At 40.7% G+C, this 14602-nt stretch overlaps 1 protein-coding gene and 1 long non-coding RNA gene across 12 annotated transcripts in view; one reads left to right on the top strand and one right to left on the bottom strand.

Moving 5' to 3' along the window:
* Positions 1 to 779: 779 nt before the first annotated feature.
* On the bottom strand, positions 780 to 7812 carry LOC129075670 (uncharacterized). The gene is made up of 4 exons (XR_008529665.1): positions 7692 to 7812; positions 7243 to 7348; positions 4893 to 5054; positions 780 to 2302 (listed from the first exon to the last, which is right to left on the bottom strand). It is a non-coding gene; the product is annotated as an uncharacterized LOC129075670 (long non-coding RNA).
* MBNL1 (muscleblind like splicing regulator 1) overlaps positions 7285 to 14602 on the top strand; it is a 166356-nt gene continuing 159038 nt past the window's right edge. For 5 of the 11 annotated variants that reach the window (XM_054579651.1, XM_054579680.1, XM_054579715.1 and 2 more), the window contains exon 1: positions 7291 to 7368. Coding sequence is in view for 1 of the 11 variants with exons in the window: in XM_054579707.1 (XP_054435682.1) it covers positions 8484 to 8510 (27 nt within the window). In the remaining 10 variants the exon portion in view is untranslated. The other 6 variants (XM_054579751.1, XM_054579732.1, XM_054579741.1 and 3 more) reach the window with 6 other exon arrangements.

The following is a 14602-nucleotide window of genomic DNA, read 5'->3' on the forward strand; positions in this document are numbered from 1 at the left end:
TTCCTGTGCCAATCTTTCTTAGGCCTTAACGTGTGCCAGGTAATTTTACCGTTTGCCAGCTGCCTGGGGGTCTGCGCCATGCAAGGCCTGGCCCAGTCCGATTCCCCTTGCCATCTGCTTGGCACAGGCGAGCCCCCGGCGTTTGCTGAATGTAACTGAATTGTTTCATTTGCTACACTCTTTTCCAAATGCGTGAGGTTCTTTTTTGCCACATCTGTCTCCACCAACTAGACCAGGTTATGAGCACCTTGAAATCTGAAATATTTCTGTATTGTCAGTCTCCTGGCCCATAGTCATTGCTCAATAACTATGGGTTAAGTGAATTAAGGAGCATACTGAAGATCACGTTAAGATATTAGAATTATTTTGATTCTACTACTCAGTTGCTACGCTGTTGGGCAAAGCAAAGAGGGGAAAAGGAAAAAAGATGTAGGTATGAAGCTCCCGCCATTTAAGATGACAGAAGTTATTCTTATTCAAAAGTCCTTTCAGGGCACTTTTTGAGACATGGTCTGAAGGTAATTTTGGGAAACAGAGGTAAGAAAGAAGAGGAGCCAGCAAAAGATTCTGAGAAAGAGAGAGGCGGGGAGGAGAGAGAGACCCCCATACAATGGAATGAATAGAGAAAGGGATGTGGGATATTACAAAGCCAAAAGAAAGGAACTTCAAAAATGAAATGGATAGATACAGTACATGTTTTGGAGTAGGGGGGATCAACCTTGCTATTGGTATTTTCAAAAAATTGTTTGCATTTAGGAACAAGTGAAGCAATGGCTATATTTTTTTCAGTTGCATTTATTCTTCTTGGAACAGCGTTAATACATAGAAATGTTTGGATTATAGTACATAAAATACAGTGTCGCATTTCTACTGTAAGACCTATTACATATTAATTTTTAAATATTACAAAGGGATTCTGGGCTAAGCCACAACACACAATTTTATGAGATGGCAGAAACTGTTTCACACTACTGCAGGTAATTTGTACAAGTGTACATAAGTAATATGTGAACTTTGACCTTCTGACTACCTGTTTCATATTTATTTTTGTAACCATTGTACTTATTCAAAGAGCATTACTATATATTTTCTTTTCCGTAATGACTGTCCATGTGAGAAGACATGTGTATATCGCAGGTGGAGTGTTTAGAGTTGTATGACACATTAGACACATTAATTCAGGATCTGAGACACACCGCACTGCGGAGCAGGAGGCCTGACCCCTCCTTAGCTGTGAGGTTATAATGAATGACATGGGGGATGTCTTTCATTTTATGAAGTTATATCATGAGAGTACGTGGGGGGAACTTACAAAACTGTGTATTACACAGTGCAATATCAATTATGCAAAAATGTGTTGAGAAATGCTTGGAAGGACTGAAGTAATATTACCAGTAACTCTCTTGGGAAACTGGGGATCACTGCTGATTTTTATAAATATATTCTATCTTCTTTAGTTTTGGATTTTCTATACTGCATTGACTTTCAGGAAAAAAAATAAATTTCACATACATACACATCACATATTTCACATCCTTCAAAGCAGGGAGGCAACCACTTTCTGGATCCTCCGCAGCTCCGGGATGTAAGACTCCAATGTTTACATGTCTTACAGCGAAGGGTGTCCGAACGAACCCCTTTCCTCTGCCAGGGCTTCAGCCATCTGCTGCCCCGTGCGCTCTGACCAGGGCCCGCTCTTTTGGCAGCACATTGTCCATTTTGTTCTGAGATTAAGCAAACTCTTCAGTGGTCCCCACTGACCAAAAGTATCATGATTGTAGCTTTCCATGTTGAATGCGATTGATTTAAGATGCATTATTTTTCTTTCTTGACTATAAGCTCCTTGAAGTGTCCTACTGGTTTTTATTCACCATTGGACTTCCAGTCCTAGCCTGAGTTTGGTACTTAAGGCTCTAGACCTGTGGTTCCCACACTTCGAATGGTCCTTCTGTAGATATTCTTCACATCCTCGAGGACTCTGTCTATCTCTGACCACCTCGATTCTTCACCTTCCCGTTCAACCACAAACACCCCTCCTCATCTGCTCAACCTGCTTTCTTTGATCTCATAGCACTTACCTCCATCTGAAATTGCCTCCTGTATTTATTTATCTTTTTCTTTGGATTAATTCTTTATTGGTTTAGTGCCTGTCACCCTCCCCCTAGCAGACAGCAAACTCCTTGAGAAAAGTGATTGGGTCTTTTTACTGCAACCACAGGTCCCAGAACAGGACTTATCATGGTGAATGCTCACTAAACACTTGTGAAATGAATAGAGGCATCGTGTGAAATGTGTCTTCTGTCTGGAAAGAAGGAAGGAGGGACAGAAAAATGGAACGAATACAGTAAGAAAAAAGGAAAGATGGGAGAAATGGAGAAAAAACTGTAGTAGAAATCTGCTCTGTGGTTCCTCTTCCTATTAAAGTGGGAGAACCATTATACCTATATTAGAGTTTTTGTTGCCCCAGAGTCTTTAAGAAAAATAGTGAAAATAAATGGCCTAAGAGAGGCAGAAGACACTAATGCCAGTTCTGCTCAGTCACAGGCCAGTGTACTGACACGATGAATGTCCTATCTATCGAGGGAACAGGGCTAGATGGCCTCCAATGTTCCATTTCCTGCTAACATTCTGTGGTTCTAAGCATTTAATTCGGAAATGTATTTGTGTCCTATTTCTCTATTCAGATGCTGGAATACTAACATTGAAGATTTAGATTCAACTGTTAGGTAGAAATCACTTAATTTAGAAATGCGTAATCAAATCAATGTTTTAACTCAGTTTTAATCTTTATAAACATTTTAAGACAAGCTGAATTTTATATAATATTTTCACATTTATTTGATTTATACATTAAGTGCTTTAAGTATTTGTATAATGTGTTATTATAAAATATCCTATATATATATAAATGCTCCTTGATTTAGGATGGGGTTACACCTCCAATAAATCCATAGTAAGTCAAAAATATTTTATGTCAAAATGCATTTAATACAACTAAACTACCAAACATCATAGCTTAGCCCAGCTTACTTTCAGCATGCTCAGAAATTTTACATTAGCCTACAGTTGGTAAAAATCATCTCGCTGTGATCTTCCAGCATCACAGCAGTATCATCCTTCATATCGCTAGCTCAAGAAAAGATCAAATTCAAAATTTGAAGTATGGTTTCCACTGAATATATATCATTTTTGCACCATGGTAAAGTGAAAAATTCCAAAGTCGAACCATCGTAAGTTGGGGACTGTCTGTATTATAGATATACACAATCTATAATAGAATATATATTCAAATACTGGGTATGATTTTTAAAATTTACTTTGATGTGTGAAGTATACAAAGGTCCATCAAAGTAGACTAAATTCATGTAATTCTATCAAGTATGTTTATTCTTGAACAAGTTTGAATCCAGGCTACAAAAGAGTGTACCTCCTGCCCGGCTGTGAAGTTTAACAGAGATGCATTTACTGCATTGACTTAAAATGGATTCTCCATACAAGAGTGTTTCCAACTCTAGATGCCTTTCAGCAGCTTGTCCTCTTTAATGTCTATAGTTAAATACGGACTAGAAAGCAAGAGACCTGAATTCGTGTCTCAGTTTTGACACTATCTTGCAACAGATTATTTTTTATCTTAGTATAATAAAAAAAACAGCATTCGTACATTAGTGATTCAAGACTTTTCCATATTTTGATGTTTGAAAAGCATACCTTCTTGGTATATTTTCATTTATATGATTGTGGGGGTGGGGTGTGTCCAGAAGAAGCAAATTATATTTGGCAGGCAGTGAGAGCTTATTGAGCTAGAAATGTGGTATGTAGGACAAAAAAGACCCAGTTCAGAATACCTACACTCACATAATTACACAGGTCTATTTGAGTAAACTGATAAATGCTATCATCTCCTTTATCTGCATCCTTGGTAAATCAGGGAGATGATATTATCTTTTAAAACCGTATTTCTTACTTGTATCTCTATTGGGATTAACTGGCATAATTAAGATCTGAATGGTCTGAGATATTTCAGTAACTCACGGTGAACATGTTCTTTTATCTGAGGATGTAGTTTTATTTCATCTGAAATTGTTTTCTATAATTTTCCTGTCTACCCATAAATGATCTTCCTTATATTTATGGATATACTCACTCATTAACCTGTGGGCTATATAACTATACTTCGTAGAAGTAAGAGAAACCATAATTCTCCCCAGCACTGAGAGAATATTAGTGGGTATTCTAAATGAGGGACTATTTACTTTTTATTACTATAATGATTTTTTAATAATTTCCACAATTTGAAATGTGGTTAGAATTCCTCTGGTAGTTGAAAGCTGGCAACATGATTTAATATTTTTAACATATGATCTGGTGTATACTACAATGCTTTGATATTTAAAATGTCATTATTCATGATGTAATATTATAAATGATAAATTAAGCTAAACCAGTGACATTGAATTTTTTTTAAATCATGATTTACTTTAACTCGTCTTTGAGTCCTTGATTGACCACTGTTTTATATGAGTTTTCTTAGCCATCCCTTTTTCCTTTCTCAGATGTAAAATACCATTTTTTATCTTCTTTGTTATTTACTGGGATGTTTATTTGGTTTCTAACATTCAAGGGTCTTTCTTGTATTTCTTCACTTTCTGTTCCGTGGAGCAGGACACTTGTCTCAGTTTCAATTTCTCTTTTGTTCCCAGAATTCCTCCCCTCCTCCAGGGCTGTAGTGGAAAGATAATTTCCCCTCTTGGATAATTTCCCATCTTGCATCATGCAGAGATTCAAAGTTCTGTTTTTCACCATATTGTTTCAAATACCAAATTTTCTAACCCACAAGAAAAACAAAACAAAACAAAACAAAACAAAACAAAACAAAACACCAAAGCACTCACTTGGAACTGCACAAGGGTCAGAGGACCACTGAAAGTAATTTCCTACAAGTGGGTTAGCTCTTGGCTCTCATTGGACATTGTGAGGAGAGGCGGATGGAAACCAGCGAGGGCACGGACCTGCTGGCGGATGCAGTGGTGGTCCTGCTCAGAAGTCAGGGTCTGCTGTCAAGGAGCACGGGAGAGAAACGGAAGAAATTCAAAGGCAAGTAGCAAACAATTCAATAGGCTACACCACGGATTTGAAAGTCTCCCAAGGCTCCTCCCTTCCTCATTCCCTGCGTGAGTCACTATTCCAGTCTGTCCACACCCATCCAGCCTTCTTCCACCCGCTGCCATCCCACACTCCAGTCCTCCCTCAAGCCATTGCCACCGGATCTTTCCGAAATACAAGCCCAGCCTCCACATATCTCCTTGCTGTGTCAACTCTTGTAGTCCATCACACTTTTCAGAGTGAAGTTGAGACTCCTTGGATAAACACAGACCTACTTTGGGCTCACCTGTCACTCCCCTCCTCTGATCCCCTCTCACTTCCAACGGGTAAACTGGCAGGTCTGCTGTATTTGCCACGCTCTTTTCACCACTTGACCTGGACTCCTTTTTCATTTTGCTAATTTCCACACACCTTTCAATATACCCATTAAATGAACACCTCCGGGAAGCCTTCCCTGATTCTTCTCAGGACCCCTTTGGGCTTGCCTTCACCGTCTTAGCATTGATTGCTCAGGGAGAATTATTTGGTTTGTCTCTTCCCTAGCAGGGTATTATCCTTGAGAGTAGGGACTCCGTCTTATCCACACTTGCATCTCTGGCATAGCAGGCACTCTAGACGTTGAAATCAGCGCTAAATTAGAAGGAAGCCCTCATAGCTATTAATCGACAGGTAGGGGATGCCCATCCATGTCCTTTTAATTTGCTTCAACTATGTGTGCACTTGAATAGTTTTTAATAATTAACATTGAGAAACGGCACCATTTAATTAATTTATTTGTTCTGGAAGGGAGCCGTGCGCAATGTTAACTCAATGTTTTGTGGATCCAGCCAAGAGTTAAGAACTCAAGTTTGTTACGAGTGCCTCTGGAAGTATTTCTGTACTTGAGTACATTTCATGCTGTTTTTCCCTCTCCTTCTGAAGCTGGCCCCACCCTTTTTAACACAACAAAGTTGTAGGAAGAATATGGAAGCATATGTAGCATGTTGTTCCAAACTGTGTCCAAACATAAAACAAGTATTTTTAATTAGAATCATTGAATAAATTATCAACATTCCTTAAATCCAAAGAAAATTCTACCCCCAAATATCCAAAACTGTATCACATCACGTTAGTCCAGGATTCTTTCCATTCGAAGTGAAGCCAAGTTATATCTTGTAACACCCAGTGAATTATGATTTGGGGCTGTGGTTTCTTTTGCTCCAACAATATTATGACTTTTTTTTTGCCTTGGAATATTCCAGTACTTCAGAAAATGATATTTTTATTTTTAAAAGTGTGTGTGTGTGTGCGCGCGCGCGCGCGCGCGCGTGTTGGCGGGGGACTCTTCTACAAATCAAATAACGCAGAGTGGGCAAGGAAGGGGATTTAACATTTCAAATATTTACAAACTAGATGGGAAGCTGGTCTGTGTTTGTGCTTGTATGACAATCCGTTTGACTGAGGAATTCCAAAACCGTGGACACCCACCCTGTTACTTGAGAAAGATACACACTGGCGGGTCGGTCTTGCAGATGTTTTTTTTTCCCGCCCGCGAGCCATCCAGGTTCAAAAACCGTGTGGTGCATTTTTAGGGCGGCAGCCCCACCAGATCTTAATGTTTTACCCTCATCGGATTCTCACCTTCAGTCTAACCTTGCAGGCTTCCTTACAAAGCTCCATCCACGGGCCTATCTAAAAAACGAACCCGTTCGTCTGCCCTGCTAGTCGCAGGGAGCCAAAGTCGTAGGAGTGCGTCCCGTTTGCACCCTAGCTGGGAGGTGGTAATGTGGAACGTATAAGATGGAAGATACCACCGGTTGGCTGCGGGGATGCACCTCGCTAGCGCCGGCTCGGGTTTCCTTTTGCTTTCCGCGCCCACCCGCGAGTGGCAACCACCCTCCCTGAGGACTTTGCTAGGCGGAGGGGCTACCGAGCGGCCAGGGGGCGAGCGGGCGAGCGGCGGAAAGTTTTCGAGCGTTTTTTAAGGCGCCGCGTGCGTTCCGGAGCTCGCCGAGTCCGCCCCGGGCTTCCTGGTGGGGCTGGGCTGGCGGGGGAGGGGCCGCGCAGCAGCAGCAGCGGAAACCAGACCTCCGCGATAAGAGGCTGCACAGCGACATGCAACAGTCTTTTCACTGCAGCTGAATGAGTTGTGGCGCTCACCATGCTCCCGTGACCGGGCACTGACAAGTTCAATTTTAAATCGCGGGCCTCTCGGAATCAGGACTCCCACAATGCCTTGGGCACTCGGTCGGCAGTCGGGCTGCCTCTGAAAAAAACATGTGAGAGGTAAGTTTCCATGTTCCATTTGCTGGCGCTGCTCGGCATTGTCTGGACGCTATCGGGCTGTTCGGGGCTCGAAGAGGAAGTGAGGAGGCTCCGGGCTGCGGCTCGTAGCGGCGGGGGCTGGCTAGCCACGGCGGCTAGTTCCCGACCACACCATCTAGGGCTGGAGGGGGAGCGGGAGGTTGCAGCTGCAGCCGGGCTCCAGCAGCCCGTCCCCGGGCTCTGCGGACGCTGTCAGAGCGCAGCCAGCTTCCAACTTGGCAGCCTAGAGAGAGAGAGAAAGAAAGGGGTGGGGAGGATAAACAGGTGCGTGCAAGTGTACTTACAACTTAATGACCTTCGTCGGGGGGAGATGCGCGCCCGTCCGATGGGAGCCCCTGTTTTCCCCGAGAGATCCCACATCTCTATCTCCGGGGCTGCCATCCCGCCCGGTTTGCATCTGGGCCAAATATGTGCACGCAAAGGTTAATTCTCTGTCTGCTACCCATAAATTACGCATGGCATGTTTAGTTCAGCTTCCTTATATGGAGAGTGCTGTATTTCAGTCCAGTTTGCCTTTTTGCCAAGTTTACAGAGCGGAAGACGCCCTGCATGAGAGGGCTCTTTCCCCCCCCACCTCCCGCCCCCCATCGTTCTGTAGTGCGTCACTCAAAGCTGTAAGAAAAGTAAGTATAGACGCTCTCTGGGTGGAGCCGCAGTTGGTTGATTGAATTGCTTCCATGAAAGGTGGAAAGGAATGAGAAGTAGTTAGTACTTGGGTTCTGTTTTTTTAGACAAAAGGAGGACAAATATGTAGCGCTCCCCCCCCCTTTTTTTTTAACGGAGGCGGAATCTGTTATTGGTAGTAATGTGTCATGTGAGAATACTTTGATTCCAGAGCCTGTAACACGAGCAGGTATATGGTGGAGCCTGTGCTTGCCCCTCACACAGCGCTTTACAACTGCAGGGGTGCTGCCAGAACAGTAATTGTGTTCTGAAGTCTCTCCGGGGCCGGGAGAACGTGCAGCTGCCGCGCTTCTTCGTGTGTTTCCGTGGAGGGCGCTTCCCTAGGATTGAGGTTGAGCAAGAAGCGGCCCGAAGGGTTATTGCCACTGCCTTGACTCTCTGTGCCCACCAGCATGGGCACGAGCGATAGCAAATGGAAGGTAAACTCCGCCACGCACTGAGGAATTTCTTAAACAAATTACTACAGTGAACGAGAAGTCCTAACGAATGCCGTTGGATTTGCAGGCCCTTTGCAGCGTGCTTTGAAATATTACACCAGTGGACACGATGTTCCTCCCTCCTGGGTTTGAACACAGTGTCTGTTTATACATAGGGGTAGTTAGCGCATAACTATTCTAAACTAGTATAAGTGACCCACACTCCATGTTATCTCCCTGGGGGTTCTTGAGAGCGTTGGTGTGTCTCCTTGTCTTGTTCAGATAAAATATTATCAACCGAGACGAGTTAAAATGAAAGTAGAACGAACGTAAAATTCATCCTGAGAATATTTAGTTAAAAAAGTTTAGAATTTAGAATGTCTTAGTTGTAGAGTTATAGGCCAGAGACGCTGAATAAAGTTATTTTGTAGCCTGAGAAAGCACATTATTGGCAATTGTATCTTTGCTTTATTAAAGTCGGTGACAAGTACAGCCCCAAACTATTTTTTTAGGGAGCCTATAGTGTTCTGATTTTCATCTGTTATGTGTTTGCATGGGATTGAAAAATTTTTTTTTGATTATTGGATTAGTGTGTCGTTAGACCTTCTCACAAGATATAGACATAGTTTTAAGTTTTATTTGTTTAATGGCGGGGGGAGGGTTTCTCACTGAGGACTACAAAAGTTGTCTTTTGTGCTTTAGGGAACAGGTTGGGTCAGCACCAGAAAACCTGTTCATCCATTCATCCGTCTGTAATTACAGTGTCATCTAAGACATAATAATCAGGTCTTATTATTACTGAGAGACTCAGAAAACCTCACATGTGCCTAACTTAATTTTTTTTCCCGTGTAAGTAAGAACAAATTGTGTGCAGATACACATCAAGTGTGATACTCTATGCAGTCCTGCCAACAGAGAATCCAAAATGTTTTATGGTTTGAGATATTATTGCATGTGTTTATGTTTCCACATTTGAGGCAAACTTAGACTCCAAGTTGAATTCATTAAATTTTGATTCCAACATTCTGTTCTTCCTCTGGGCATAGAATTCCTATGAAATGAAACACTGGGTTTTGTTCCAAGAAAGAACAGAATATCCCAAGGTTTCTCCTGGGAGGAGTTGGGGGGGAGGTGGTGGGCAAAGAATAAAATTGTATTTCTTATTGAGGAATGGTATATTACTTCATTATATAAAATTTCCTGTCTTCATTGTAAGCAAGAAAAAAAAATTGCCCTTGCATTTATCATTGTCGCCATACATTAGGCCTGTAGTAGATATATCTATTTATGGAAAGAGAGGATAGCCTTGCTGCACCTCCTGGCTTTCTGCTTTGTTAGAAGATGCTCAAACTAGAGTACATCTTAGATCTTGTTTGGAAGAAGCTGAAAAGAATAGGTGATTTGAGGTTTCTTATACTGTAAGAAAAAGACATCGGGGTGGGCAGTAGGTACATGGGTCCCAGGGGTGGAAGGAGGAAGTGAAATACATTTATTTAAATGTTCAGCTCAATATATAATCCTAACAGCGATGTCGATCATAGAGGATGTTACACAGGAAGATTTTAAAGTGTGTGTGGCCTGTTAGGCTGAACAGCTTAATGTTACTGGAAATTTAGAACGTGCTGTCCAGTACAGCAGCCACTGACCGCATGTGGTTGTTGAGCACTTGAGATGTGGCTGGTCTGGATTGAGATTTACTCAAAGTGTAACATACATACTGAATTTTGAAAACTTTGTACAAAGGGAAGAATGTAAAACATCTGCTTAATATTTTTATGTTGATTGTAAATATGCTGCTGTGATAGTATTTTGGATATATTTGTTACAATAGAATACATCATTAGATAATTTCACTTGCTTTCTAAAAAACCCTTTTTAAATGTGGCTATTAGAAAACTTCAAAATAACAAATGTAGCATGCATGACGCTTCTCCTGGGCAGTGCTATTCTAGAATAAAGCCTGAAAACAGTATTCTGGGGGAAAGCCTAAAGAATTTGTTGGTCAAAATGCAATAAAATGAACTTTTATTTTTTCAAGCTAAGGAAGTTTATTCTATGTAGAAATTCCTTGTAGTTCTTATCCATTGTAACCAAAATTTGAGAAAACACACCACCTAACATCTATTTTTATTTCCTCAAAACTACTGTTTAGTTGAGAGATTTAATGGTGAGGTAGTAATAACACAGAAAAGGCTTATAATTAGGGGATGAGTGTTAACACCTCTCAAAGGCCAGAATAGAGTATGATTGCTACTTAGAAACCTTTTAGAGACACTATAGTTATCATTGTCCCAAAGTTACCAAACATAAACGAGTCACTAAAATTTATTTTAGCATAGAGCTTTCAGTAAATAGCAATTATCTTCAAATGCTTAATATGTATTTTCCTTTGCTATGCCTTTCCTTCCTTAGAAAATAAAAATGCCAAATAAATCCAGACAAACTCCTGACCACATGTTAATCAAAGATTAATGAGTTCCCGACGATGAAATATTTTCCTCTGTAGGGAAGAGGACGTTGTTTTGAACGTTAGGAAAAGTAAAAATACATCTCTGTGTTAACATTCTGGGCTTTGAAGTATTCCTATCCGTGGAGGCATTATCATTATAATTTGAACACTTTCTTGAAAAAGCATCTGACTGGTAAACAAAGCACAATGGCATAGGTCCTGGATACATTCCTTTTAGATATTTTCATAACCGAAGTACATTTTGCCAGGCGCAGTGAGAGTTAGGCTGGAAAAAAAAAATGTCGTTCTTTTCTATCTATATAAAGTATGCTTACTTTTATTTCCTTGAAGGATGCCTAAGATATAAGATAGGAAGGATGTAGTAGGGTTTTCTTCTTGGGTGGGGGGAGAGGGGCAGATTTTATAGGGAGCCTCAGAAGAGTTGCTTTCTGGCTGGTTGTCCTCTTGAACCTGTCTCCCACCGTATGAGGTGTAGCTGTCATTAGTGTCAACACATGTTTGGAGCATGAGGGAACCATGAGCGCCATGAACTCTGTATATTGTTTCTGATGAGTCATGGAGCATATCCATTATTAGTGACTGCAAAGCAGGGATTCAGGCAGAGCTGTTGACATATGATGTGACACGTCTCTAGGCATATTTTGTATTTTTAGACTTGAGGCAGGGTAATTGGTTGGTATGCATTATTTTCATATTATACAGTGCACACATACATTTCTGTAAGCATTACATTTATATCCTTGGAAAAACATTTAGCAAATACATGGTTACAGTTTTCTACATATTATTAGTTTTCTTTAAATGATTCTAGTACATCTCCTTGAGATAATCATGTTTTAAAAAATTATATTTGATTTGACACTGGATTTTCTCTATATTGTAATAAGGTTACATTTACATTTTGTGCCTGTCTTATCTGATTACAAGAGGGTGTTGCCTTTACAGTGATCTTCCAGCGCTCTACGTGGACGGATAACTCCCATCCTTGTAGAAGGCTAGTCGAGGGTAGGGTGGTGGGAGTCAGGTTCAGGGACAGAAAGGATAGGAGGCCACACATAGCCCGCTCTGGCGCAGAAGTTGGTGGGAAAAGCTCTGAGCCATTGACTTAACTTGCCACACTAGTGTCTTCCAGCCAAAGACCCCCCCCCCCCCCCGGATATTTCTGTGTACTAAATTTTAGTTTCAAAATGCTCTGAAAGGATACATCAGTTCCTGTGAACACTGTACTTAACCTACATTTGTTTTGCAAGTCCAGCTGTTGCAGTACAGGTAGAACAAAAACAGACCACATGGGATAGCATGTGTTGAAAGTGCAAAACTTTATTATAAATGTAGGAGGTGATAGCAGTATTACTGTCAGTTTAAAATTATTGTATCTTTATATGTTTATTGCATTTTGGTCTATATCTTGAAAGCACTCGTAGACTTTTGTGAGGGGAGGGGCATAGGCAGCCTCACAATGTATAGATTTTCTTTTACCATGCCAGATATGATTAGATGTGTGGCCTGTGAAAAACCATATACGCTTTCTGTTCCTCAATTTTTGCATCTCTGAAATTATAAACATGTAAATAATAATTAATAATAGAAGCTGCCACTTGCTATACATTTCTTTACAAAATATCTCATCTCTTTTTATAGATGGAAAATATACTGTATGACCTTTTTGTCACTTGTAGGGCTATGAATCTCATTCATTTTTTCTTTATTGCAATGTCCATATTTTTAACCATTTTATTTTGTCTTACTGCCAATGCTATGTAATGAATAGCAAGGAGGATAATAGCGATACCAGTGATTACTAACATTTCAGACTACTTTCTATGTGCCAGATCGAGGTTTATTAATTAATTCATATATTCCTCAGAACAACGCTAGGACATGGGCGCTGTTAGTATCTCAGTTTCACAGATGAGGAAACAGGCACAGGCACGTTAATTGCCCAAAGGTACTTAACTAGAAGTAGTACAGCACAGCACTGAATCAGCGTAGTCCAGTTCCACAACCCAGTGAAAGTATAAAAACAGATTTAAAAACTTTTTTGTATTGGGTGCTGACAGGAGATTGAGAACATCGACATTTGGGGACTACTCCAGCCATGTTTTCTACGGCTTCTGCGGAGACCTTAGAAGAATGGGAAGAAAGTTAAGAGGGTAGAGAGAAAAAAACCTTGGGGGGATAGGGTGAGCAGTTAATAGTAGGTAGGAAGAACTGAGGAATCAGATGGGAAAGGGAGATTGAGAACTATACTGTGAGCGCATTGAGGAGCAGGTGGTAAGTTTGATACCCAGTGGGGAGCATATGAAGACACTTGGTTAGACAAGCAGGCTTACAGGAGTTGTACTGCAGTGGCATTTCGTAGAGGAAGCATAGGACACATGTACAATGCAATGGGGATTGTAGAATAGAGATGAGGGACTACATGAGGGTAATGATGGGAATGAAGAAGAGGGTGTGTATGTTGAGGGAAAAGTGACAGGCTTAGGGTGCATAGGATGTAGCAACTGGTTAGATGTAACATTAAAAACTATTAAAAATTACTTTTAAAATGTAAGGTTTTTAAAAATTTTTCACCAAAAATTCCTTAAAGACTATCCCTGTTCATCATATTGCTACTTGTGGGATCTTATAGTATAACGAATTATATTTTAAAATATCAGCAAGAGAAAAACACTTAAAATCATGTTTTATCAAGGACTATAACTTAAATAGAAGATAATGTTAACTTCTTAAAACATTTCATTTTGTATCAAGCTCTTTTAAAGCACAGGATCAGATGAAGTATAGACGACTGCCAAATTCTTTATCCCAAATAGGTATTTAATTCTAAAGTAAACAGCCCTGGCTGGTGTGGCTCAGTGGAGTGAGTGCCAGCCTGTGAAACAAAAGGTTGCAGGTTCGACTCCCTGTCAGGGCACGTGCCTGGGGTGCAGGCTAGGACTCCAGCTGGGGGTGTGGGAGAGCCAACTGATCGATGTGCCTGGGGTGCAGGCTAGGACTCCAGCTGGGGGTGTGGGAGAGCCAACTGATCGATGTTTCCCTCCCTTCCCCTCTGTCTAAAAATAAGTAAATAAAATCTTTTAAAAAATAAAGTAAACATTGTTTCATCGTTAGGGATATATTGTCATTTGCTAGGAAATGTCACATTGTTGTCCAGGCAGGTCTGGTCTCTTACTGAAGGTCATGCAGAACATCAGTGTACGCTAGCTAGCTCAGTGATGAACCAGGTGGCAGACAGATACATGATAGAACAAGGTTGCAATGTGCTCAATGTGGCTGACATTTATCCTTCTCAGACCTGGCTATTTTAGGGAAGGTATCAGTATAACCGTGATGTCCTTTTTCCTGGAAATAAAAACCCCTAATAATCAGACACTCTTATAAACCGAATGATTTACTTATGGAAATAAAGAAGCAGTTGCATTGAGTTAGCAGTTACCTGGAGTTGAGAAGAAAGTTGTATTTCAAGTAAAATAGGCGGCTTTATAGGAGTACTCAGGCCTTTTTACTTTAGATCCTTTCATGCTTTGACAAGTAAATGGCTTAACATAGTTTAAGCAGAAACTATCAAAGCAATGATAGATTATTTAATATACTTAGAGAAATTCTCATGAAATCAAGACAG

The sequence above is a fragment of the Pteronotus mesoamericanus genome, unplaced genomic scaffold (genome assembly GCF_021234165.1).
Source record: "Pteronotus mesoamericanus isolate MK-2021 breed Mesoamerican mustached bat unplaced genomic scaffold, CSHL_Meso_final contig_116, whole genome shotgun sequence".
Lineage (NCBI taxonomy): Eukaryota > Metazoa > Chordata > Mammalia > Chiroptera > Mormoopidae > Pteronotus > Pteronotus mesoamericanus.